General features: G+C 43.3%; 1 protein-coding gene across 2 annotated transcripts in view; it reads left to right on the forward strand.

The window, feature by feature from the left end:
- Lrig2 (leucine rich repeats and immunoglobulin like domains 2) overlaps positions 1-18,941 on the forward strand; it is a 57,883-nt gene extending 38,942 nt beyond the window's left edge. The window contains exons 12-18 of one of the 2 annotated variants that reach the window (XM_032897582.1): positions 3,320-3,483; positions 5,993-6,313; positions 7,608-7,889; positions 9,566-10,015; positions 11,149-11,298; positions 12,255-12,542; positions 16,264-18,941. In XM_032897582.1, the coding sequence (XP_032753473.1) occupies positions 3,320-3,483; positions 5,993-6,313; positions 7,608-7,889; positions 9,566-10,015; positions 11,149-11,298; positions 12,255-12,542; positions 16,264-16,463 (1,855 nt within the window). In that variant the 3' untranslated portion in view covers positions 16,464-18,941. The remainder of the gene's footprint in view (positions 1-3,319; positions 3,484-5,992; positions 6,314-7,607; positions 7,890-9,565; positions 10,016-11,148; positions 11,299-12,254; positions 12,543-16,263) is intronic. The other variant, XM_032897583.1, reaches the window with a different exon arrangement.
- The last annotated feature ends 8,489 nt before the right edge of the window (positions 18,942-27,430 follow it).

The raw sequence follows: 27,430 nt of genomic DNA on the forward strand, positions 1-27,430 counted from the left end.
CGAAATGTTTGAAAAATAATCATTAATTGCTTTTTTTCATGTTACAAAAATTAGAGGGACCTTGTAAAACATTTGGACTTACTTCTAGGGATAGCTAATTCATAAGAATTCAATTTAACTATAAATCAGTTTATCGTTTTTCTATCAGTATAATCCGAGGGTTAGCAAGAAAGTTTTAACTGTTATGAGAACCTAGTTCAATGTATATTTTTGGGTAGTAGACAGTATAGTTTCAATGTAGAGATTGACTAGGGAGATGAACAATTAACAAGTATTTAAACAAATTTCAGATAGGCTCCTGACTCTTCTAGGCTTATCTGAGTACTTTTTTTTGGACAGGGTCTTGATATAGACCAGGCTGACCTTGAACTTAAAGATATCTGCCTCCTGCCTCCTAAGTGCCACTATACTCTAGCCCATCTACTATTTTTTAAAGTTAGTTTTGTCTGAAACCTTTCTGAACCTAAAAGTTTAGCAAGGATCCTCCCGTGCACATATCTGGGTATCCCTAGACACCCTAAATAACTGATCCCATTTTTCCTTCTGTACCGTTCCCCCAGGTCATGTCTGACCACTCTGGCCTGCCTTTAGCCAGAGTCTTAATAGGTTGTTTTAGCTGGAGCCCTCCTCAGTTCTGAAGCCACCTGCTGATTCTTACCCCTCTTTATCATTGGCTAAAAACTCCTGTTTGCTGTTGCCTGTAACTGGAGTTGAGCCAGCTTCTTTCCTCTGTTACAGAATTTCATTGCAGTGATCTCTGTGCCTGGGAGATGGTCTTGAACACACTCTGCCTTACCATGCTTTAGCAAGTGTCATTGAATAACTTTTCCTTTAACGGTTATGGTGTTGTGGCATGGATAGGATCAGATTCATCATTGGACCCCTGGGCCTCTCACCCAGGACTCCCAAATATACACCTTTGAAGCCTTTGTCTTCATTCCTGAATGATTGATCGGGGATCCAATGGTGAGTCAGAGTGGTGAGCCATTGCTCTGGACAAACATCCGCTGAGCTGGTGGGGAGAGATGTTGATTCTTGAGATTCTGAGTGCAGTTTCTGAGCTGGAGCACAGTGCTTGCTACACTTCATACCTGCTTGCCTGAGGCCTTCCTGGACCTCTTTCCTGAGTTTTTCCTGCCTCCCTGGTGTATTCTTTGCCCTCTGATAAGACCCTGTTGTCCTCCAGGAACTTCTCTGCCTGCACTGGAAACCCTGGCAATCACATGTTCTGCTGACTCTGTCCACTTAACTGTCCATTTCCTAATTATTGGAATTTTATTGTCCTCTTCTGGGGAACTTACGGTCTCCCTGTACTGGTTCTTCTTAAGATCACTTCCTCTGTCCTTTGAGTCTTTGATATGTCTCTGAGAATTCCCCTTCTGCATTTGTCCATCCACCCACATCAGTCCATATCCTATTTTAGCTGCTCTCCTTCCAGGTTACCTATCATCATTGGAGATTCTCCAGACTTAATAGACCCCAAATAGCAATTGTGTGAGTGTGTAAAACGCTAGATGGAAGTATTATTTTATCTGTACTCAGATGGGCTTTGGCGATACCCAAATAGCTCCAGTGTGTCTCTGTAACCTCCCTAAGATTGAGTAGATGTCATGGCAAAATAATTTTTAAAATTTTTAATTAGCATATTATTGATTACACATGGTAAGTTTTATTAGGACATTTTCATGCATGTATGTAATGTGTTTTGATCATATATATTCCCTATCTCATTTATCCTCTCATCCCCTAATACTTCCACTAATCATCTTCCCAAGTAACTTCACTTCTATTTTTATATCTTTTTTTGTTTATTTTTGTGACCCAGTGAATTCCTTAGGGCTGTTTACAGAAGCATGGGCACTTTATCCATGTCTATAGCACTGAAGGAAATGTCTCCCCATCTCCAGTAACCCTTACCAGTGTATAAGTCCTCAGAGGGGTCCCAAGCTGATAGTCTCCTCTACAAATGTCTATGTTTCACCGTATCCTTGAGGAACATGTCCCTGTGCTGACACTGCATAGTACCAAACCTACGCACACTATAAAATTACCGTGGTGGAACAGTAGCGTTCACTTGTCCTTCCACGTCTTGTGTTCTTCATCACTTGTAGGCTGGAACTTTAACAAATTAAAGAAGAGTTCTTTGAACCCAAGCCTCTGTAACACTATAACATGCATCTAATAATCAGTGTGGCCATTAAATCATTAATGGGTGATCAGCATATGCAGTGTGGATATACTAGACAAAAGGATGATTTATACCCTGAATGGAACGGCATAAGGTTTTAAAATGTCTTAAGTATTCTTTAAACTTGTAAAAATTTTTACTGTTTTATGTGAACAGGTGACTTACCTGCATATACATTTGCACCACATGCATACCTCCTGTTCAAGGAGAAGATGTGATAGAATGTTGGAACTCTTGGAACTCAAGATGGTTGTGAGCCATCAATCATATTTATGGGTGCTGGAAACTGAGCCTGGGTCTTCTGCAAGAGCAACAAGTGCTACTAACCTCTGAGCTATTTCTCCAGCCCTGAGTGGGGAGATTTTTATAGGTCAGGCTTGGGTGCAGTGTGCACATAAGTCTATTCTGCACACATTCAGTGGTGGGAATTCTGGGACATGGATACTCCCTAACTACAAAGACAGACTAGGAAATTAATAGTCATGTGCTCAGAAGGAAAAAAAAAGAAGCTTAGATCTCCCAGATTTGGAGTTTCAGATGATTGTGGGACTTGAACCTGGGTTCTCTGGAAGAGCAGCAGTGCTCTTAACTGCTGAGGCATCTCTCTGGCTCCACAACTAAATTTTTTTTAACTTTATAGTTTTCATGAGAAATTAAGGTTACTCAGAGTCTTAATGTATGTAAATTAAATAGGAATAACAGTAACAAAAGTTACTGTTAAAATTGTTCATTTGCATTTGTCTATCTTGTGTGTGTGTGTGTGTGTGTGTGTATGTATCAGAGGGCTACTTGTCAGTGGGTGTCATGGTGTATATCTCGGATTGCAAGTTTGAGGCCAGCCTGGGTAGTACAGTAACTGTGTCTCAAAACAGTCCTCCCTCAACAAATTAGCACACACGCACTCCATTCAGTTGCAGTGGCTCTACTTGTCTTTAATTTAAAATAATTTTCTTCTCTTTGTCTTTCTGATTTTTTTATAATGCTGACTTTATTAAGGCTAAGTCTGTTTGTTTTGTTATAATTAGATGAACTTTTTTGATAAGTAAATGCATATATGTGTAGCAGGATTTTACTGCAGAAACTAGAATGAAGCTAAAGTGAAAGGTTCTTCTCCTTGTTTTCCTTCTGTAGTGTTCTGAACACAAGCAGTTTACTCTGCGATTGTCATGTGAAGTGGTTGCTCCAGTGGCTGGTGGATAACAACTTCCATCATTCTGTGAATGTAAGCTGTGCACATCCTGAATGGTTAGCAGGGCAAAGCATCTTGAATGTGGACCTGAAAGATTTTGTCTGTGGTTTGTATTTCTGTTTTAAATTTTAAAAATTTTCTTAACTATTGTAACAACAAAATAAAGAGGATGAAACACCATCAACATCAACAAAAACACTCCCATGGCTCCACCTAGCATGCTGTAAGGCCTTGTGCTGCTCTCCAAGTCCTGTCCAAGCCTACTTAATACAGGCCACATTCTGTGTTCTTTGACTTAGTGTTTCATAAAGGTGTTTGTCTCACTGTGTTTTGTTCTTACTTGTTTGTCTTAGCACAAGGATTTTTTCAGTGCTGCCTTCTCATTGTTTTTGAGTGGTCATCTTTAGTGGTAGTGTGAACATCGGCTTTAATTTGAGAGGAGCTATTAACTTTAGTATACATAGCAGTATTTTATTTTATGTGAAGATTAGTAGATTCTGAAAACCAAGGAAAATCTTGAAATAGTATTAGTTTATGCTATAATCATAAGTCTATAATAATATATGTTTCTAATCACCAGTTTCATTTTTGGATGCAGTTTTGTGGAAAAGGGACAGACAACTTGTGATGACCAGTTCTCTCTCTCCATCATGAGGGTTCCAGAGGCACACTCATGTTATCAGCTTTAAGACAGATTCTTTTACCCACTGAGCCAACTCACTGACCTTGATGGAATCCCTCCCCCGCACCCCCTCCCTCTCTTTCTCTTTCTCTCTCTCTCTCTTTGTTTGTTTGTTTCTTTCTTTATTTCTTTCTTTAAGGCTTTAAGGTTGATCAATTTTTAATTTTATGTGTATAGGTGTTTTGCCTGCCTGCATGTCTATACACCGTGTTTGTGCAGTGCCCAAGGAGGCCAGAAGAGGGTGTCAGGGTCTTTGAAACTGGAGTTGCAAAAGATTATTAGTTCTGGTGTACTGGGAACTGAACCTGGGTCCTTTGCAAGAACAGCCAGTGCTCTTAACTGCTCTTGAATCCCTTTATACACTTTCTTAAGACTTTAAGTTGTCAGGCAGTGGTGGCACAAGCCTTCAATGTCAGCACTTGGGAGGAAAAGACAGGTGGATCTCTGAGTTTGAGGCCAACTTGGTCTACAAAGTAAGTTACAGAACAACCAAGGCCACATAGAGAAACCCTTTTCCCAAAAATCAAAAAAAAAAAAAAAAAGACTCAAAGTGGTATCATCCTATCGTTGAGACAGTAGAGACAGTCATAAACAGCATGTCCTAAATATAACCCTTTGTTGTTGTTGTTGTTGTTGTTTTGGCTTTTTGTTTTGTTTTTGAGACAGGGTTTCTCTCCATCTTTCCAGCCCAACATTTTTATTTTCAAAAATAAATCTATGCTTTTCTTTCTCAACTTGGAAGATTTTCTTTTACACCTAAATCTTCTTTACAATGGATTGAATTCTGTTTCCATTGTCACACCTTTCCCTTTGACTTTTACCTAGTTTTATGTAAAGCATACTATGTTTTGCTTGTCTGTTTTTGAGACAGGGTCTCCCTAAATAGCCCTGGCTGGCTTAAAATTCACTATGCAGACCAGACCAGATTGTCCTGGAACTCAGAGATCTGCCTGTCTCTGCATCCCAAGGGCTGAGATTAATGGTGTGTGCTACCACTCTGTCTTATACTGTATTTTTTATACTATTCCAGTTACCTTTTAAGGCACAAAGTAATGTTACTAAATGGAGATACTGGTTTATAAATTCTATATCAGCCTCTCTCGATCCATAGCATTTTTATTTATGAATCCATAGTGTATTAGGCAGTCTTAAACCAATTTCACCTATGTGTGAATCCTGTTTGTATTCCTCACTATTTTAGTGTTGAAGCTATGTACAAAGGACTTTTAAAGTCATGTGTTTATTAGTATTCTCCATGAAAAAAAAGTTTATATTCCCATTTTCTGTGTTATATAGAAAGGATAATAGCTCTTACAAACATTTTGTATATGTAGCATTATAGGATATAAATATCATATATATGGGATGATAGCATTAGAACTTACCTTGGAATTCTTATATAAGGTTACTCTCCATCCTTACCCCCACCCACTGGTAATACATAGTAAACATAGAAGAGTCCTGAGGGATGGTGGAAGAGCACTAGGTGCTGAGGTCCAGAACCTGAGTTCTAACCAACCTTCTGTCACTGCCTGACACCTTGGAGCAAGCTATTTGACTTCTGGAGTTCATTTTCCTCACTTTCAGTGAGAGATTAGACTCTAGCTCTAGAGTATCCTTAGCATCGCTCCTGTGACTGAAATGTACAGTGTTGGGACTAGAGTGATGACAAGGCAGTTAAAAGCACTGACTGCTCTTCCAGAGGTCCTTATTTCAATTCCCAGGACCCACATGGTGGCTCACAACCATCTGTAATGGGATCTGATGCCCTCTTCTGGTGTGTCTGAAGACAGTGACAGTGTACTCACATACATTAAATAAATAAATATATCTTAAAAGAAAGAAAATTACAGTGTTACAGTCTTTGTTTTAAAATTAGATTTGAGTTAAAATATGTAACTGACGTGGCCACTGTTGCATTCATTCCCTTTAGATGATTTTCTGAAGCCTCAGATAAGGACACACCCTGAAAACACAGTTGCATTAAGAGGTGTTAATGTGACACTGACGTGCACTGCAGTGAGCAGCAGTGATTCACCCATGTCTACCGTATGGCGCAAAGACAGTGAGATCCTGTATGATGTGGATATTGAGAATTTTGTTCGTTATCGGCAGCAGGATGGAGAAGCCCTGGAATATACTAGTGTCTTGCGCCTCTTCAGTGTGAACTTCACAGATGAAGGGAAATATCAGTGCATCGTTACTAATCACTTTGGTTCTAATTATTCTCAGAAAGCCAAATTGACTGTAAATGGTAAGGAATTATGCTAGTGGACTTTTAAAATGCCTTTTTTTTTTTTTAAACTTATATATTTCTAGAATTATTGCCATGCTTGTCTGGCTACACTGTTGGGAAAAAGTACTTTAAAATATTTTTTACATCTAAATTATAAGTCTCAATTATAATTCAGTTTACATCTAAATTGACAAGAACATTGGGTCATATCGCACATTTGGAGGGAGCCCTTCGTGTTACTGTCTCTTGATTGTGGCACATGGAGGGAGTGCACTCATAGCTTACCCCCCGCCCCAGCCTACATTCTTCTTTGCCCTAGGAGATACTTTCCTTCCATCTCTGTTTGTCAAAAGACATTTTTTTATTCTGTTTCTTTCCAAAACCACAATTCTCTGAAAACTATGATTTCCTTTCTCTAATATTGTACTGTGTCCCTAGTACTTGAGAGTGTGTAGGGCATCTCTGGATCTAGTGTTCTCTAAAGCTTTGTAGATATAGCCAAAATCATTTTGAAAATAAAGCTCTCCTAGTAGTTGTAAAAACCTTTTCTAAAGCAGCTTGGTTTATCTGTTATCTGTGAGATTCAGTAGCTCCTGTGCTTCAACTGAACGTTGTATATGTTCCCTGTGCCTGTGGTTTTTTTTTTTTTTTTTTTTTTACATTTCTAGATTTATTTTTTTTTAGATTTTATTTTATTTTATTTTTTTTATGTGTATGAGTGGTTTGTCTTCATTTATGTCTGCACCACATGCATACCTGGTAACCACAAAGGCCTAAAGAAGGCATTGAATTTCCCACGACTGAAGTAGCAGAGTTGTAAGTTGCCATGTGGGACTGGGAATTGAGCATGAGTCCTGCAAGAGCAGTACCTCCTCTTAACCACTGAGACAGTGCTTCAGCTCTACAACCCACTCTGATGTTTCTTAAATGAGGTTTTTAAAAAGCATATTAAAAAACAAAACAGTTCTATTGACATTTGTTGATGTTAGATTGGGAGGCATCACTTGACTGTCCTAAATGAAAGAGTAATATTAAACACCAAACTTTAAACTGGCATTCAAAAGAGTTTTTGGCTTTCTGATTTCCTTCTTCCCATCAGCATGGTGAAATGGGCATGGCATATATTCTAGAAGTATTGTGTGCTGCACACACTGGAGGACTGGTGGGAAAGATGGTTGCAAATGCTGTGTTAATTGTCAGTCCAGAGAATTTTCAAAGAAATGGAGCGTTTTGCATCAGAATTCTGCCTGCTAGATTTGTGTGCATGTGTGTTTTCCTTTTGCCTACTTTCTCTGTACTGTTCTTGGAACAGAGATGCCATCTTTTTTGAAAACTCCAATGGATCTAACTATTCGCACTGGTGCCATGGCGAGGTTGGAATGTGCTGCAGAGGGGCACCCTACACCTCAGATTTCCTGGCAGAAGGACGGTGGTACTGATTTCCCTGCAGCCCGAGAAAGACGCATGCATGTTATGCCCGAGGACGATGTCTTCTTCATTGCCAATGTGAAGATAGAAGATATGGGAATCTACAGCTGCATGGCACAGAATATAGCAGGAGGCCTCTCGGCAAACGCCTCCCTCACGGTGTTAGGTACGCTTACTTTGTTAGGACTGCTGCTTTACTGGAGCCTCTCAGAGCTACGCATGGCTTGGGAAGGCAAGAAAAACAATTCAGAGTTTTGGTTGTGTGTTTTTCCTCCCAAGACAGGGTTTCTCTGTGTAGCCCTGACTGTCCTGGGATCCACTCTGTAGACCAGGCTGACCTGAGCTCAGAGACGCTGGGACTAAAGACGTGTGCCGCCACCGTCAGGCTCACATTGTTGTCCTTACTTCCGTCTTTACTCAGGGTATGTCAGCTGAAGGCATTAGTGTGTCACGTGACATATGTCTTGGAACATTCGCAGGGCATAAATCTTTATCACACGCTTCGGATCCCCTATTCTTTCATGTTTCCTCTGTAACATTTTAATTCCTATGTGGTGGCTTTTTTTTTTTTAAACTATTAAGCAAATTTGCATTGGGAGTTCTGCTTTTCCTAGAAGGATCCTAACCATTTGCTACAGCTACATACAAAACCTAAGGAAGTTTGTATTTTCTTTAATTAAAAAAAGTTTAGTGTCAAAATGATTTGTCTTCTGGTTAGATTTTCTATCTTCTTTTCAGTGTGTTCCACATAATCTTAATATTCTTTAACAATGCCTTTTCCCATGCTAGGCATTGTGACATGCTCCTATAATCCCAGTACACACATGTGCACGCACACACACACGAGGATTACACTGAGTTTGAGAGTGGCCAGGTTTAATAGTGAGTTCTGGGTCATCTGGGGCTATACAGCAAGAATCTGTCTCTAGAAGTTAGAAGAGAAAAGAAGTATTTTCCTGGAAATTTTCCCTGGCTCATATTTTGTTTTATTCATTTTTGTTTTTTGAGACAGGGTTTCATATAGCAAAGGCTGGACCTGAAACCACCTCCACCTTTCTCTGTTTCCCAAGTGCTGGGATTATAGCTGTGTGCCTTGTTATTTTAGTTAAAACATGTTTCTTTATGTAACTCAACCCAAGGCAAATTATGCTGTCTAGGTCTCTGTTTTCTTAGATATCAGAGTTTTATGGGTTCATCTTCTCCTCCTCCTCTTCATCTTCTTCCTCCTCCTCCTGTCTTCTTCTCTCCCACCCCTCTGTCTCAGTCTCTGTCTCTGTCTCTTTCTCTTTTAAAGATAAAGTCTTTTCTCACTCTGTAATCCAAATTGGCCTGGAGAACTCATGTGTTACATACAGGTGAGCCACTCTGACTTGACTGCCAAAAACACTTAAATTAAGTTTCTTAACTTGGAGGCTGAGGCAGAAGAATCAGGGTTCTAGTTCAGCTTGTGGTATGTAGTTGAGAACCTGCCTCAGAAACAGCAGAGGTCCCCAGCACTCACTCACTGGTAGCCTGGGCTTGTGCGTACCAGGCCAGTGTTGTGCGAGCTAGTGTCCTGCCCTGCCCTGCTTTCTGTTCTCTCTACTTCACTTACTTGCTAAGGTGCCTAGATGACTGTAAACTTGTAATCTTTGCTTTGGGAGTAGAGTAGATGGACTTACAGCCCTGCATCACCACAGCCAGTTCACATTTAGAGTTTTTCTGTTTTGAGTCTTTTGTGTATCTGAAACATTAACTGTTAATTCTCACTAAACTGTACATCTTACCATACTTTTCATAGTCTCATTCTATAGGAATTAGGAAATACATTTCCTAACAGTATTTTTAACCCTCTCCCATTAGAGACCCCCTCATTTATTAGACCTCTGGAGGACAAGACTGTCACCCGAGGTGAGACGGCGGTATTGCAGTGCATCGCTGGAGGGAGTCCTGCTCCTCGCCTCAATTGGACCAAAGATGATGGGCCACTCCTAGTAACAGAACGACACTTCTTTGCTGCAGCCAACCAGCTTCTCATCATTGTAGATGCTGGTCTAGAAGATGCTGGAAAATATACCTGCCTTATGTCTAACACTCTTGGCACAGAACGGGGACATATTTACTTAAATGTCATTTCATCCCCCAATTGTGACTCTTCTCAGAATAGCATTGGGCATGAGGATGATGGTTGGACCACAGTTGGCATCGTCATCATTGTTGTGGTCTGCTGTGTTGTGGGCACTTCTTTGATCTGGGTCATTGTTATTTACCACATGAGAAGGAAAGATGAAGACTACAGTATCACAAACACAGGTAGGTGGCACCCAGATGACACGTGACATGCCCATAGGAATGCAGGATTTAGTAGAACGTAAAAAAAGCTGGACCACTGCTATTGGTTACTTGATAAGAGATGTTAGGAAGTTTTTCTGACAAAATATCTAGCTTCCTTGAGATAATAGAACCTATTTGGGGAAATAGTTTTAAGAATTTGTATATACTGTATATACTTCCCCCTAAATTACCTCTTAGAATTATATTACAGGTATATTTTCTTGGTTTTGTTCTTTTGTTGTTTGTTTTTTTGAGACAAAGTTTCTTTATGTACCCCTGGCACATTGTTCTGTAGATGAAGTTGGCCTTAAAGTCAGAGATCACCAGCCTCTGCCTCCAAAGTGCTGGGGTTAAAGGTTTGTGCCATTATGCCCAGCTTATGTGGATAGCCCTGGATAGCCCTGGATAGCCTGGAACTCAGAAACCGGCGTCCTCTACTTCTACCTCTTTGTGCTGGGATTACAGGCTCAGTCAGCCATGCCTAGCTGGGTTGTGCTGTGCTGTATTTTTTTTTTTTTTTTTTGAACCTTCTTTCTTTAGAGCCTAAGTTCATTTCTACCAGTTTTACTGTAGAGTCAAACCCTTGTGAGTCAAACCTCATCCTGGGATCAGCAAGAGAAGGAGTCCATGTAGAGAGATTGTGAAAATGTAGCTCTAGATAGGATTTTCTTTTTTTTTTTTTTTCTTTTTTTTCCGGAGCTGGGGACCGAACCCAGGGCCTTGCGCTCACTAGGCAAGCGCTCTACCGCTGAGCTAAATCCCCAACCCCTAGATAGGATTTTCATATTTGGGTTTTTTTCTTTTTCTTTTGGTAACCCCCTCACCTTCAACCCTTTGCTAGTGATTCTGGGGACTGAACCCACAGCATATACATGTTAGGCAAATACTTTACCACTCTGTTGTATCTGCAGAGTAAGTAATACTTCTAAAGTGAAACCTTAAGAGGAACTTTAATTTAAAAATAATATGCTAAGAGAAGTATGAAGAACTGTTGGGGTTCCAAGTCCACACCATTTTCCAGGCCAGCGTCAGAGTGGAACACATTATAAAATTGTCTTCTGTGTATTGACTTCGACTGCCTGAGTTTGAGAGTTACAGATGTCTCTTTACAGAGGAGCTTAATTTGCCTGCAGACATTCCCAGCTATTTGTCTTCCCAAGGAACATTGTCTGAACCGCAGGAAGGCTACAGCAACTCTGAGGCAGGCAGTCATCAGCAGCTTATGCCCCCTGCCAGCGGATACACACACAAAGGCACCGACGGTAGGCACTTTGCTGTTTATAGTTACAATTCCAGCCTGTTTTATTAGGTTTATTGTTCAGTGTATAGTTTCCCCATTAGCCTCAAGCAATATTTTAGGATAAAACACTCAGTACATTTAACTTTGTGTAAAATGGAATGAAAATTGACTATAAAGTCTTAACCAAAGCAGGCCATCTAATAGAAAGAAACATATTACCGTTAAACAGGGATGAAGGACACACCCGAGGCTCCTGGATCTCTCTTAGGACCAGAAGAGATGTTCTAGAAACTCATTTCAGGAGTGTTCCTTTAGAGACAATCATACTTCAGATAACAACCAGAGGCATTTGGTTCTCCTGCTGACAGGCAGATACTTAGTAAGGTTTAAAGGGCAGGATGACTTTCAGCCTGTAATGGAGAACTTCAGAGGGCTAAAAAATGTCCCCTGATAAAGTGATTAGGACATCCTTCTCTCTTCACACCCTCACTTCTGTAGAAAGTGACAGGCACAGGGAAGTGGATTTGACTAAGGATAGTTTGAACAGCTACTATTGCTTAACTTCTTGACTCATAAAAGTAGCATGGGCTCTCATATCATAGCAGTGCCTGCTTTGCTTTAGCTTGCTCAAGCCACACGTATGTCTCAGACAGAGGTCCAGGCCTGTCTTGATCCCTGGGTTGGAATTTAATCTCTCCGACCTAGGCAGAGATTTAACATTAGAATTCAAGCTAGAGTGTTTAGATTTGTGTTTCAGCTCTTCCTCCTGTCATAACTTTATCTGTAAAGTGGAGATGAAAATTATATCTACCTCATAGGGATAGCATGAGGAGTGAGGTAATTCACATAAAGACCTTGGAATTTCACCTGGTGTGTAAAGTAATTGGGCAGTAAATGTTAGAACTGTTAAAGAAAGTTGATCATTCCAAAACTCTTCCTTATCAGAAAGACCTTTGGGTTCTTTCCATGTTGATCTAGGTGGCACTGGTACCAGGGTGATCTGTTCGGATTGTTATGACAATGCCAACATCTACTCGAGGACCAGAGAGTACTGTCCGTACACCTACATTGCTGAGGAAGATGCTTTAGATCAGGCACTCTCCAGCCTCATGGTCCAGATGCCCAAGGAGACATTCTTGTCACATCCTCCCCAAGATGCTGCTAATCTGGAGAGTCTGATGCCATCAACAGAGAGAGAGTTGTCTGCCTTTCCCACCAACCATGAGAGGATGAGTGAGAACCTTCCCTTCTCACAGAGGAGCAGTGGTAATGAGTGCTTTTGTTCTGTTTTGAGCTTTTGGTTTCACTTTCCCCTGATGTGCCCTTCTGATGCACCAGCTCTTGTAACAGGAAATGAATTAGTATGCTAGAATAATTGCCATTAACTGGCGTCAACTAGAGGCCCTTACTTCTCTTTTCTCCCATCTCCATTTAAATAATAGAGATTTGGAGTGCTAAAAACAGAGCATGAGAAACCCAAACTGTTTGTTTGGTTGCTTCTCTGCCAGGCAAACACTCAGCATCACATCTCCCATGTCAGTAAAACAAAGCTCTTTCTGGACCATGACGGGAGCTATTCTCAAGCTGTTCCTCAACTGTCCCTTCCTTTCAGAGGAAAAACATCGGGGAATGACAGGACAAAAATTACAGGATCATAGAGGAAGGTAAGATAGGATTGTTTCCAGGGATGTTTCTGGCAGCAATAACCGATCTGACAGGAAACTGAAGATGTGCTCTGTAAGGGACCAGTTCTAAAGATTTTCCAAGAGGAAGAGGTTAGAAAGAGCACTGTGACTGAGTAGTCTCTCAGCTTAGTAATCAGTGTCATGAGGAACTAAGGCACAGTACATCTTTTAACCTGTGGGATGTCTTCATTTTGAATCTGGCTTTAAGGAGTCCTTGTCACTTAAATGAGAGTGCCTTGGGGGCATTATCCGTTCTGTGCCTAGGGTACTCTAATTAATTCTAGTCAGTATAGCTAGGGTTTATTAGCATGGCCTCGGGGTTGTTAGACATGCAGCTGTGTTCCCACCCAGTCTAAATCCAAATAGTCTGGTCCAAGGATTCTTCCTGTGCTTTGGGATTTTTGCAACAGTGTCATGCTCAAATGTAGCAGTGCTGAGGTAACAGGCAGATGCCGAGGTTATGGGCGTGTGGCTCGTGCTTATATTACATTTTGGGTTTGTTTTCTCTGTGTCTTGTTTGGATGCATGTGCTGCAGGAGCGTTCATGTGCATGCAGGCACGTGCATGGGGAGACTAACAGAGAGAGTCTAGAGTCGTTCTCTACTGCTTCTCACCCTGTTTGTTGAGCACCGTCATTTCATAAATTTAAGGTTGCTGTTTCAGCTAGGCTGACAGCCCAGCAAGCTTCTGGGATCCTCTTGTCCCTGCTCCTCAGTGCTGGAGTTACAGTCATACATGACCATGCCTGGGTTTCATGAGTGCTAGGAATTAGAACTCAGGTCTTCTTGCTTTCACAACAAGCCCTCTTATCTACAGAGCCATATCCTCAGCCCCCACACGCATATTAAATATTGAGAGATCATGCCCTAGCTTATTTTGCTTTCGTTTGTGGGATCTTGTTTCCAGAATGTTAAACTAGCTTTTCCTAAAATACAGCTTGTATGTGTGCGTGTGTGCGTGTGTGCGTGTGTGCATGTGCATGTGCGTGTGCATGTGTGTGTTCTTCTGCCTCTATCTTCTCAGTGCTTTGCCTACACCTGAACCCAGGTTCAGTTCCCAGCACCCAGCTCACAAACATCTGAAGCTACAGTTCTAGGAGATCTAATGCCCTCTTCTGATCTCTACAAGCACCAGACTGTGTGGTGCACAGACACACTGGCAAAACATCCATACACATAACACATTTAAAAATGTATTTAAAGAAGTCACAGCTCCACTGAAACAATGAATACTGTCTATGTGTTGTGAAACTGTCATTATAATGTCTTCTTAATTCCTTTTCCATGAGTCTAGAATTTTGTGCTCTTATTTTTATCTTAGTTATGATTTCTATTGCTGTGATGAATCACCATGACCAAAACAACTTGGGGAGGAAAGGGTTTACTCTGCTTATAGTTTTGTATAACAGTTCACCATCAAAAGCAGGGAAGGCAAGAACTCAGGTAGGGCAGGGACCTGAAGCCAGGAGCTACTGTACAGGCTGTGGAGGATGCTACTTACTGGCTTGCTCCTCATGGCTTGCTCAGCCTGCTTTTTTATAGAACCCAAGACCATCTGTCCAGGGATAGCCCCACCCACAATGCTCTGGCCCTCCCCTATCAATTAATACTTAAGAAAGTGCTATACAGACTTGCTTATAGTCCAGTCTTTTTTTTTTTTTAAATAACCAAACTTTTTATTTGTTCTTTCAAAGTTTCACATCCTACATCCCAGTCCCACTTATCTCTCCATCCCCTCATATCTCTGTCCTTCACCCTGCAACCTCCCCCTGAGAATAAAACACACTCCCACAAAACAAAAACAAAGCATAGAAACATCTCATTGTGGAAGCTATAAAAGGATGTCACAGGGTGTCCCACAGTATATCTCTCTGTCCACACATCTTCACTTGCGAACGTTCATGGCAATGAGCAGTGGTATGGTTTGAGATCTCTCTCTTCGGTGACACCATCAGTATTCGATCCTCACTGGATCTCTTCCTGGTTATTACCCTGTATCATGAAGATCCCAGAGCTTTGGATCTGCAGGACTGACTCTTTCATATGCTTCAGCAGTTCACAGATGGATTAGATTTTGAGGTAGACCAGCTCAGAGGCCTGGATCTGGGCCTGGGCGGTTGCTGAGTTGGTGAGTCTGCCACCTCAGGCAGGGTCTGCTCTCCTGTTCTCATGCTCGGGGCCAGCTCACCCACACCCACACCCACACCTCCAGAGCCAGCTCCACTGTGCTGCCCAGGCAAAGCATGGGGCCCACACTTCCAAACTGCTGTAGCTGTGAGGTACCCGGTCAGCTCGCCCACTCTTGCACACTTGGGGCTGGCTCACCAATGCCTTTGCCATCAGGGCCAGCTCCACTGTGTTGCCCAGGCATGGTACAGGGCCCACTCTTCTGAGTGCTATGGCCAGTGAGGAGACAGGGCTAGCTTTTCTACTCTCATGTGCTTGGGACCAACTTTTCCAACTACTGCAGTTGACAAGGGGTGAGGGGACCACCAGGACCAGTTCTACTGTGCTGTTCAGGCAAGGTGGAGTACCAGGGCCAGCTGCTGCAGGTGGTGAAGGGGAAGGTGCTGGAGGTGGTGGGGGAAGGTGCTGGAGGTGGTGGGGGAAGGTGCTGGAGGTGGTGGGGGAAGGTGCTGGAGGTGGCCAGCCTTTCTGTGCTTTGAGTCTGTTCTCCCTGTGCTGCAGCTGGTGAGGCAGTTACAGCCTAATCTCATCAACACATTTTCTTAATTGAGATCCCTTCTGATAACTTCAGCCTGTGTCAAGTTGACATGAAAAACAGCCAGCACAGTTCTTTGCAGAGAGAAGGTGTTAAAATGACAGGTGAAAAGGAGCAGCATGACTTCGGAAATTAGCTTGTTAGGCTTGTTGACCATGAAGGTCTGGTGGTTTATGCTTTCAGTTTTTATTTTGTTGTTGTTTTTATGTTGGCATTGTGATCTACGTGTCTTTATCAAGGACGTTGGCATCTGAATTTCTTTTGAGGATTGGATTAAAAGGATTCCAGGGGCTGGAGAGATGGCTGAGGGGTAAAGGGCATTTGTGCTTTTACAGAGAACCTGGGTTTGATTCCCACCAGCCACATGGCAGCTCACAACCATCTGTAACTCCAGTTCCAGGAGATCCAATGCCCTTTGCTGGCCTCTTCAGCCACCAGACACACATGCAATAAATACATAGACATACTTGCAGGCGCAACACCCATTCACATCTGGGGAAAAAGTATATCAGGCTCTAGGCAATTAATCTTGAAATTCCAACTATCACTGATGATATTTCTTGTCTTATTCTCATTCTCAGAAATATTCCAGCGGCCTCTGTGGAACATGAACAGAGAACTGGGCCTACTTCCCTTCCCTCAGCAGCCTGTCCTTGAGTCACCACAGCTGGCAGAGAGGGATCCAAATTGTTCTTCACCTGTGTCTTGCCACAGGTTACATGACCATGCTTTTGATTTTAGTAGGACTCGGAACATTCAAGATGGTACTGAAGGCACATGAAGCCCATCCAGGAGGAAGTCTGAGCAAAGACTCAAGCTAGTTAATTTGCTACCTCAGAATTGAGAAGAAAAGTCAGCATTTGCATTTCTCTTTGCTTCGAGTTACATCTGACCACGTCAGAATAGCCCTGATGTTTGTTTGGGCTTACACCTGGCAAAGAGAGGGTAGTGGCTGACAGAAGTGTACCACAGAAGTGTGTACCACGTTGAAAGTACACAGTCCTGGCAGAAGACGAAATGGGCAGGTGTCCTTCCTGATCCCCATAGGGATGTGCCCAGGGGCTCACTACCTGTCATGAAGAGTCATTGCTGCTTAGCCTACTGGATTGTTCCAGTCCTCGGAATGGTCCCAAGAAAGCGTCTCTACTTTGGTAATTCTACTTTGCCTTCCAAGCAAGGAGCAGAGATATATATCTTCTGAGCTTTCATAAGTATAACAAGTGGTGTTGAGCAGAGAAGAGCGGCTGAGGCTTTGACATTCAAGGTCTTCAGCTAGAATCCCAAGTTTCACCAACTGGTAGTACCAGATCAAAGACTTTTGTATTCTTGTGGGTTTTGTGTGAGTTGTGTGTGTGTGTGTGTGTGTGTGTGTGTGTGTGTGTGTTGAGGGTTTGTTTTGTCTATAACTGGGGATGTCATTGTAAATATACATGCATTTATAAATAATTTTTCTACTCATTGTTCTTGTGTGTTGGATACAGTGTAAATATTTTTGATATACCCAAATTATATATAATGTCTGTCTGGTTACTGTAGGGGCAGCAGCTTCTCAAGATCACAGATTTTACATAACTTAGTGTAGTGAGGTCTGCAAACTCTGTGTAAAGTTCTAAAACTGTGTTACCAGGTGTATGTGTAGAGGCAGAGCACTTAGTGACTGTGCTCATAGACTCAGTCTTGTATAATTAACTGCTTGCTCCATGCCTGAAGTTCTGTGCATCTCGTACTTGCCATCCCTTTGTAAGTTCCAGGTGACAGTCTTGTTCTAGCATAAACGTCTTGCTCTTCCAGAGCCCAGCAGTATTGTCACAGCCCTGTGAGCATAGAGATGACTTATTCTGGGACTGTCTTCTTTTAGCAAAATACTTGGTTGACAAGGAAACCAAAGATTGTTCCTTTTTGTGTTTACTCTGTCTTTATCTCCTCCATGAATGTAGCATATTAGGAAGGGAAGTGTGCTCTTGGGAGCAGATCACACAGAAGTTCCTGTACTCTGTAGATTTAGTGTGGGTCTTTCTTTATACAAGTATTGTTTAAGCTAAACAGCCTTTTGAATTTCTGATAGCAAAAAGCTTTATGTAAACAAAGAATGTTAACCCTAATGAAATGTCATGTGCTTTCAGTCTGTCCTCTGAGTATGATACCAGCTTACTGCTTGAAGGCGCTCAACTTTTAAAGATGTCTATTTATAAGTAACTGTATATATCTAGAGTTCAAAACTCACAGGTTCTTAGCTTTTTGTCAGAAAGTTCAGATGAATTTCTGACATTTTTTTCCCATGCTTTTTTTCAAACCTAAATTTTCTTCCTCAGAAAGCAGCACTGTTCGCTTTTTAAACGTTCTCTTTTTATTTAAACTGTCATGTTTTCTTCATTTCCACTTTGAACAGTTAAAATCTATAGTCTTCTCATCTGTTTAGACTATATGCTTTCCTCCTTTTAGGCTGTGCTCCAGTGTTTTACTGGTCTAACTAGGAATTAAGGGCCTGCCCCCTTGGCACTGCCCTCGGTAGCTGTGTGTCTGATTTTCACTGATGGGAAGAGATAGCCACTCTCCAGGAACCAGAGAGGATTGTGCCACTTCAGTAAAGAGCTGCCTTTGTGAACTGTTAGCCAGATCAAGGGTGATGCTGCTTGCTCTAACTTGAGCTGTATTTATTTTGCCAATACAAGACTTAACGGTTTAAGACATGCTCAGGGGAGGAAAACATTCTGCTTCTAAACAGTGTCCATAAACAGAACTCAGTCTGAATTGGAAAGTCATCTCTCGTCGTGAAGATGCTGCTCAGAGGAGGCTCCGGATGGAGGTGAACAGCAGCTGGCCATCCCTCTCCTGTGCTCAGAGTTCTGTGCTCTCACAGAGAGTCCAGGGTGGTCAGGGTAGAAAGCAGCCCCTGACCTGGTCCTCTAGAAATACTTTATCCTGCAGCGGCCGGGCTGCTGAGGACTCAGTTTGCTCTCCTGAGGAGGGCAAAATGCTGACCTGTACTCCCAGTCCCTGGTTTCCTTCAGTAGGAACCCCTTACAGATGAGAAGGGCCTGCCCCTGCTCCTAAAACAAGAGCAGATTCTTACCCAGAGAACTTGGTTACATAAACGACCAAGTAATCTCTAACCTCCTAGCCATAGGACTAGTGTCTGCTTAGTTAACAAAGGAATCTTCTCTGAAAGAACAAAAACAAAACAAAACCAACCCTGTACTTTTGTTACAAATGTCATTGACAAAAAAATATGTTAAATATATGTTGTATTATAAGTCTTTACTCTTGATTTGATTTTTTTTTTTTTTTAGCACCCATTGGCCTTGAACTCTCATTCTCTTATCTTTGTCCCAAATGTGGAGACTAGATATTTCTCACTTGATTAGTTTTTATTCTTGCCTATGGAGCCAACTGGAAGTGGGATTGGCCTTACAGTGTTCAGTTTTGTTTTATCCAAGTGTGTAAGGATGGCCTTTGTCATGACTGGATATTCACCGACACACAGGTAAGCGTGACTGTTTGCCCCAGTGCTGGGATTGAGCCGACAGGTTCCTGAACGCCTGGTGCGTGTTCTCCCCTCAGCTCAGGCTCCGTGTTTGCTTTCTTTAGGTGAGAACACATCCATCTTTGGGCCTTTCCCCACTACTTCTGGCAGCCTTGGGGATTAAATCTAAACTTCCTGCACACCTCTGAGCTGCAGCCTCGGCTGAAGTGTTGTGTGCTGCACATTAATGGGTGGTTATAAAACAGTGGGGCCATGAGTAGTTGAGCTGTTTTCTCTTCAGTCTCTTTCCCAGTCCAGTCTGGAGGTGTGCTCCCACCTACTTCAGCTTTTTGTTTGGAGCATGGTTAAATATATGGAAGTTAGTCTAGATTTTCTTTTCTCTCACTCTTTTTTGGGCATCTGTCTGGTTCACTGACAGAAGTACCGAGTCTCTGAGGTAAGGATGTGTTAGGAACTACACTCAGAACATCTGAGGATGCAGGAGTCACTTGGAGGTTTGTGAGGGGGGAGGGGAAGAGAGGTTGTTGTATGATGATGTCCTAGGAATTAAAGCCAAGCGCTCTCAAGGTAGGTGTGCTGTGAGGTAAGGTTTAGTCCTCTCCCTCCAGGCTGCCATTGTTTCCTGGAAGTCCTGATAAGCAGGGTGAAGAGCAGCTTGACCTGTCTGCGCCTGTTGGATGTGAAGTGATCTTGTAGCAACTGTAACTGTTTTCAGAGAGGAGCTGATCTTCAGGCGGCCAAGTGCCCTTGAAGTATATCACCTGGTGACTGGAGATGGCCTCTTCACCCGAGTGACTTACACTCCCTGCTGCCCTCTCTTCTCTTGCCCATTAGAGGGTGTCAGGCTGAGCAGCCCTGGGGTAAGGTGTCTCTAAAGAGAAATACAAGTCAAGTTGCTCAGTGTGGCTGCTTCCTGGTATCCTTTATATTTTCTCACGTAAGAATGTATATTTTATAGAGCATGTGTTCGTCCTGTCTACTGTAATGTCAATAAAGCTAAGACATTGTGATTCTCTGGTCTTCTCTTACCTGAAGTATAGGAATGAATGGTGTATTTTGGGCCCTTTAAGGTAGTTAAGATGAGGTGCCTGCTTTTCTCTAGCTTTCACCAAGTCCTAATTTCTGAGCCTGATGCTGGCAGTCTCCTGGAGTGGAGCCGTGCTGGGGGTTGGGGTGGGGGTGGGGGCACTGTATGCTCTCCTGCTTGTCCTTCCTGAGGTCCCCTGTGGTGCTAGGTACTGGGAGACAAATGGACTCAAGAGTCATGAAAGTGTTCTTTGCAGGGGGGGGAACTGGAGAGCAGTATTTCCTAGTTTGGTTTGGTTAACATGTTATTTGAGGAATGTCAATAGTCTGTATATTTGCTGCTCTACCACCTCAGGGGTTTGGTCTCTTTTGGGGTGTCAGCTCTTTGAAGACTAGGCTTGTCACATTGATGTCATTGTGTACATCTGCCACACTCTGGGAAGTACTCACCTGAATCTCCCAGCAGTCTGGGGTATAGCTCAGGCAGACAGCTTTAATCTGCATTATGTAGTGGGAGAAACTGCCTCACTGAAGCCGTGTACCTAGTGGCAAGAAACTATTAAGCAGCAAAGCTAGGATTTGAGTCCAGGCTCTGACTCATACAGGGGTTGTCTGTGAGGATGCCTTCTAGGTCTGAGTTCCATGACTTGGCTGCAATCTAGGGAAGCACTCTGGTGAAGCCACTAGTCATGCCCAGGGTGAAAGTGTGAACTAGAAGATTCACGATTTTTTACTAAGGTCTGATGGAAAAATAACTATCATTTTGTTCTCTTGTAAGATAGACTGCAAAGCCACATCCACCACCATGGTTTCATTCCTTTTTCTTTTTGGAGTAGAATATGGTAGGGCCTTCTAGCAACATCCTGCTGTTATAAAAATACCTGTTACACCAAAAGGTACTTCAGAATGTGGAACCTCGTACTGAACTGTCCATTCAGCACGCTTACTTGCTATGGACCGTGAGCAAACGTTGAAAAAAGAAAAGAAAAAGATAAAGTACAGGCTGGGTTCGCTGGTACATGTCGGGAATCCCAGTACTTGACACCCTATCTCAACAAACAGAACAAAAACACACAAAAGCGAGTTTGAGTCTCAGCACCTGTGTAAAAGCCCTGCTTGGTGCTGTGCTTTACAGGCTCGCTCTGCGGAGGTGGGGTGGAGGCAGGTGGAGGCCAGCCAGGAAGGTCCAGGTTAGTGAGAGACCCTGTTAAAGGAGTTAAAAGGACTACTCTCAGGGAACAGGGAACGGCATCCATGGTTATCTTCTGGCCTCTGCACACAAGAAGGTGCACACACACATGAAGGTGCACACACACAAAAAGACAGGGCAGGTGTAAGGTAGGTATTCTTGCCAGTTTATGAACATTTCTGACTTTTGCTCAGTCTCTACCCCCCATCCCCCGTGTGCGTGTGTATGTGTGTGTGTGTAATATTTTTTATGGACAAGTAACAAGTACAGTGTATGACCTTCTGAATTCCTGCCTCTCTGACTGACTGTCAGTGCCACTGGGGTCACTGGGGGCTTGGTAGTACTCATAGCTCAGGGTTCCTTTTAGCCCCGTGATATGGAATATTGGGAACTTGAAAACCACCCCTGGCAAGAAGCAGCAACTGAAAGGACAGACCTTGCTGCTCAGCACCCTCCCTGTGTGCTGGCTCCTTATCCGATGGGTGCAGCTTTGCTTCCCACACCTGCTGTGTTTCTAGCCAGTGCTCTCTGGGATGGGAAGTCTATAGTTTGTTACCAGGGAAATTTTGTCACAAGGTAGCTTAAGGGAAAAGAAATACATAGGTCTTCAAAGGAAGGAGATTGCCAACATGGGTGTCATGTGGCTTGTGGTAGTGCTGAACAAGGCTGTTGGAGCTGTTGAACTTGCCCCCTCTGCTGCATTGTTCAGCTGGTGTTTCTTGACAGCTCAGATTTGGAGCTGGAGAGATGACGAAGAGGTTAAGAGCACTTGGTGTTCTTGTAGAGGACCTGGGTTTGATTCCCAGTACCTACATTAGGCAGCTCAAGATAGCTTATAACTCCAGTTCCGGGGGTCTGGTATCTGTAGGTACCATACACGTGTGTGGTGCACATAAATGTGTGTGTGTGTGTCCAAGCGTGTGTTTTCAACTAGCATTCTCTGGAAGAGCAAGTATTCTTAACTGCTGAGCCACCTCTCCAGCCTAAATGAACAGATCTTTAAAACAGGAAATTTCAGATGTTTTTTCAGCATCCATTTAGTTCTCAGATTGCAGTCTTATTTGTCAAGGCAAACATGAAGAATTACTCAACAATTACTGATGGGAGGAAGTGTTAAAATCAATAGCAAATACATTGTACTCACTCCTTCCAGATAGTGTTAGGCACACAGTGTTGTACCATACAGCTACCCACTGGAGAGAGGTATTCTCTGTACTTTATAGATGATGGAGTTTGTGCATCATACCAGCAAACAAAGCACTTGGAAGGCACATGCCACAGTTCTGTTGAGTTTGAAGCCAGCCTGGGCTCCACAGACCTTGTCTTAAAGAAACAGGCAGAACAAATCCGCAGAACGAGCGAGGAGTAGAACCAGGAGTTGCAGAGGGTCTTAAAGTGCAAGTTACTATGTTAAGGGAAAATGTGAGCCTTTGGAAGGAAAGCCTTTGCTTTTTCTTTTAGTCTTTAGTAACAAGTAGAAATGTTGATGTCATATTCCCCAGGACCTCAGATTATATAGTCCTATTTCAAGGTAGCCCTTCAAAGATATGATTAAGGTAAAATGACGTCTTTAAAGAGCAGGACCTAACTTGACTGGGGTGCTAAGAAAGAAGAACACGTCAGACACAGGAGCCAGACAGAAGGGCAGAAATGAACTAGCTAAGAAGGCTCTGTGTAGACCAGAACCCTTAGAAACCAGGCCTTCCCACTCCTCAATTCCATAACTATAAAAGACAAGCTCTTTTAAAGGTTGCCTTTTATTTATGTGTATGCATATCAGTGCCCAAATAGGCCAGAATAGGGCATTGGGTTTCTTGGACCCGGGGCCACCTGCTGTGGGTGCTGGGAGCTGAACTTGGAGCCTCTGGAAGAGGACTACTTGCTCTTAGCTTCTGAGCCATCTCTTCAGCCCACTCAGAAACATTCCCTACCCAGTCTGCAGCCCTAACAGACACAGTCTTCCTACATCCCAACAACTCAGCCAGGCTGGGCAGATTCCTTTTTCTTAAGTAAGCAGTTAATTCCAAATTATGTGATTTGCCTAAGGTGATGTGCTCCAATGCCCCTTTCTATTGAAAGATACTGGATTCTAACCAGAATTTTGTTTCTTCCTTCATTCCTCTCTCCTATCTTTTCTTTTTTTAAACATGGGGTCTCATGTAGTCTAGGCCAGCTTCAAACTCACTGTGTAGCACAGTGTGATCTTCCTACTCCACCTCCTGAGTAGGCAGATGCCACTATGTTCAGTTTTGTTTTGTCTTCAAACAGAGTCTCTATTATGTAGCTCTGGCTGTCCTGGAATTCACTAAGTAGACCAGGCTGGTCCATCTGCCTCTGCCTCTGCCTCTGGAATGCTGAGATTAAAGTCATGTACCACCATAACCAGCTGTTAATTTTTGGTTATTTCTAATCTCAATCTCTTCTCTTCTCTTCTCTTCTCTTCTCTTCTCTTCTCTTCTCTTCTCTTCTCTTCTCTCTCTCTCTCTCTCTCTCTCTCTCTCTCTCTCTGTGTGTGTAGTGAGGAGAGAATGTAGATATGGGTATATGTGCTATGGTGTGTATGTGGCAGTCAGGACAGCCTTGTCAGTCTCCACTTTCTACCTTGTTGAGATGGGGTGTCTTGCTTTTCCACTGTACAGGCTGAGCTCCTGAGAGGGAATTCCCCTGCTTCCCATCTCCCTGTAGGAATGCTGGGATGACAGAGGCATCATTGGTTTCAGTAGGTTCTAGGGAATCAAACTCAGTTCCTCACACTTTGCTGAGCTGTGTCTCCTGCCCCTCCAGTTCATTATAGGCTGAAATGCATCATGGAGGCTCAACATTTTTAGATTTTCTGAGGAGAAAAGAAACTAAGAAACTAAGCAGATGAGCACACTGGCTTGTGTGCTGCTGTCCTGACGCACCCCAGGGATCACAAGTGTAGGAAACTGAAGCCAGCAAGCAGCAAACCAGCCACAGAAACGAGTGAGTCTGGGACCGAAGAATGGGTACTGGAGCATTCAAGAATAAGTGTTCATTTAGACAAGGTCTCACCACGTAGCTCTGGTTGGCCTGGAATTTGCTATGTAGATCAGGCTGCTAGAACTCAGATGTGCTTGACGCTGCCTCCCTGAGTTCTGAGATTATAGGTGTGCCCCACATGCCCAGCTTATGAGTACTTTTAAGCTATTTTATTCTTTTCCAAGGAGAAACCAGATGCAATAGAATCCCAAAACAGACTGACAGCAGGCCAGCTCTTGAGGTATGTGTGCAAGGTTGGGCTGTTGTTTAAAGGTCTATCTTTATTATTTTTAGTTATGTGTATATGTGTGTCTGCACATGCACATGTGAGTCAAAGGTCAGAGATCTCCCCCTGGAGCTGAAGTGAGTGACAGGCAGTTATAAGCCATCTGATACAGGTGCTGGGAACTGACCTTCAGGTCCTATGTAAGAGCAGACTGCTCTAAGATCAGAGTAGCTTCAGTTTATTTCTTTTCTAAATGCTCCATCAAAGCCAGTGTGAACTCCCTCAGTCTTGAAAGCAATGGACATGTGGCTGGTATTGGCAGTCGATACAGTAGCTTGAATTATTTATCCTCTGGAGCAAGCGAGAGAGATGAGCATAGGAGTATGTGTGCCAGGCCAGAAACAACAAGGGCAGGGAAGAATTACACTTCTCCTCCAACAGCGAATTGCTGCTGCCTGGATGTCCTTGTCTTTTATACTTGTCACGGACGGGGTGAGGGCTGGCTCAGGGACAACACAAGCTGCTCTTACTAAAATGGGACTTTTAAGGTGAAAATTCAAGCATGTGATGTTGAGAAAATTTGACTTTCGGAGAAACAAAATCATAATAGATTGCAGGTCTGGAGGGAAAGCCATGAATCATGTTGGCAGGCCTGCTGCCTTGTGGGCCCGTGCCACCAGCACCAGCCTTCTCTCACACCTCTCTTAGCCCTGAGTCACCTGCCTCATCTGCCAAGTGTACACTCCCCTGACATTGCCAGGAGCACAGCAGACGTCAGTACCCAGAGGTCAGGAGAAGTTCGCAAAGACCCCGCACCTCCAGCTCGGAATGTCTCCAGCTTTCTATCTTTGGCCAGCCTTAATTTAGGGAGGCCTCTCAGCTGGCTCTGCTTATTGCTTCCCTTGGTCCAGGAAAGAAAAACAACCAGTTGGTCACTTTCTTTAAAGTCCTCTCCTGTCTGAGTTGTACATGATGCAAGACTTGCTAGTGAAATGACTAACACGAGTGGTAGAAAAATTTAAGATCCGCCTAGATATTTTCTTTTTTTGGAGCTCCTGAAGGTAACGTATGGTTTTGTGAAAGCTCTGGTTAAGAGTACAGGCTTTCTTTCTTTCTCTACAACCCACAATGTGTCTGTCTTTACGCTTTCCCTACCCTTTTTTGATCCTCGGGAAGGGCATTTGGGCAAAGGTTTGATTCCAAAGGCTCCAATTTGCCATCCTTGATGGGAGTCCCAAGATAACATCCACTTGCTATGAGACAACCAGTAAGTACACAGAAGTCCTGCCCGGTCAGCTGGGCCCCGCATTTGCCACACGACTTCTAAAAGTAGCATCAGGCCCCAGTCCTACTTAGCAGTTGCAGAGGCTTAGGCCAGCCCCCTTAGTTTTGTGTACCTGTGTTCCTGATTTGCAGAACACAAATACGCATGTCTTACTTTCACTAGAGCGGGCTACATCAGCTAATGCAGTTAATAAATGAGTGCAGCATTCAGCACAGCCATCCGTACATTACAGGCTTTCAAAGCGGAGCGTCACCTTCTCTTTCCTCCCGTCTGGACCAGCTCTGGGTGGAGAATGGGGAAGGTTGGTTTTCTAGGGCTAGCCCTGGAGATTAGTGTTCCTTGTTGGATTTTGCTCGGAAACAAGAGACTTTGAAGAAATGAAGAGTGCATTGACCCGGGAGTCAGTGGGACTGGGATTCTGACTGGTTTTGCACACACCCACGTTCTGCGATCTTGGTAAGCTACTGACTGGAGAGCCTGGGCGGTACCCTTGACGCTGAAGAGGCATGCGCGCATCCTGACTTGGGGGCCCTTTCAGCTCTGGAGTCCTGTAGATCTCAAGCTCACCGATCCATTCCCAACATGGTCTCCAATGGGGTGTTGTCCCGTCCTCCCTCCTCCCCCCAGTTGTTTTCCAGTAATTCACAACTCTCTGGAAAGGCTCTTTTAAAGAACAATAATTACCATGCACATTCAGAATTTTAGAGAGGACAGAGATCTCTCAGCTGCTTAAATGAGGCTATGGGGAGTAAAGGGTTGAGACTTTTTGAGCCCTCTACAGAATGTAATGTGCGCTGAGACCATCAGTGGGCATTATTTCTGATCGAAGATTCTCTTTAGTCCAGACATTCCCCCGTGTCGTCCAGTGTCCATGATCGCATGCGAGCCCCTGCAGCGCTCCGTGGCGAACTGAATCGCTTCTCAGAATATTATCTTCAGTACTTAGCATCCTGGCTTCATGCCAAGAGGGGAAGTGGCATCTTGGAAGGCCACAAATGCTCTGGAGCCAGAATGCTTGAGTTCACATCATGGCTACTTGTATTTTAGGCAAATTACTCAATTTCTTTTAACCTCCGTTTTCTTTTCTGCAGGACAGAAATGATAATCCTCACTCTATAAGATCACCCCGAGCACCAGTGAACTCATTCCTACTAGGGAAGCAAATCCCTTGGCCTTTTATTTGCTTGTTTAATAGGATCTCACTAGGGGGTCCGGGCTGCCTTGGACACACAGTTTTCCCACCTCAGGCTTACAATCATGTGCTGTTGTACCCGAGCGCAGCTTTCGGAAGTCTAATTTGTGGGGAGGGGATGGATAAATGATGCCACTTTTTTGTGTTCTTCAGCCAACCAGTAGCGGGGACAGTTCTATCTTTAGTAAGTTCAAACATGATTCTTGCTTCCCCAAAACCTTCGAGGGCCATCCTGTTGGAACTGTTGGTATGAGGAGTGACAACAGCGGCTGCCTGTGAAGATGTGGGCACTGCACACTGCTGCTCCAACAACCAGAGCTTGCCTGTTCCATGTCTTATTCTCTAA

The sequence above is a fragment of the Rattus rattus genome, chromosome 3 (assembly GCF_011064425.1).
Source record: "Rattus rattus isolate New Zealand chromosome 3, Rrattus_CSIRO_v1, whole genome shotgun sequence".
Taxonomy (NCBI): Eukaryota; Metazoa; Chordata; class Mammalia; order Rodentia; family Muridae; genus Rattus; species Rattus rattus.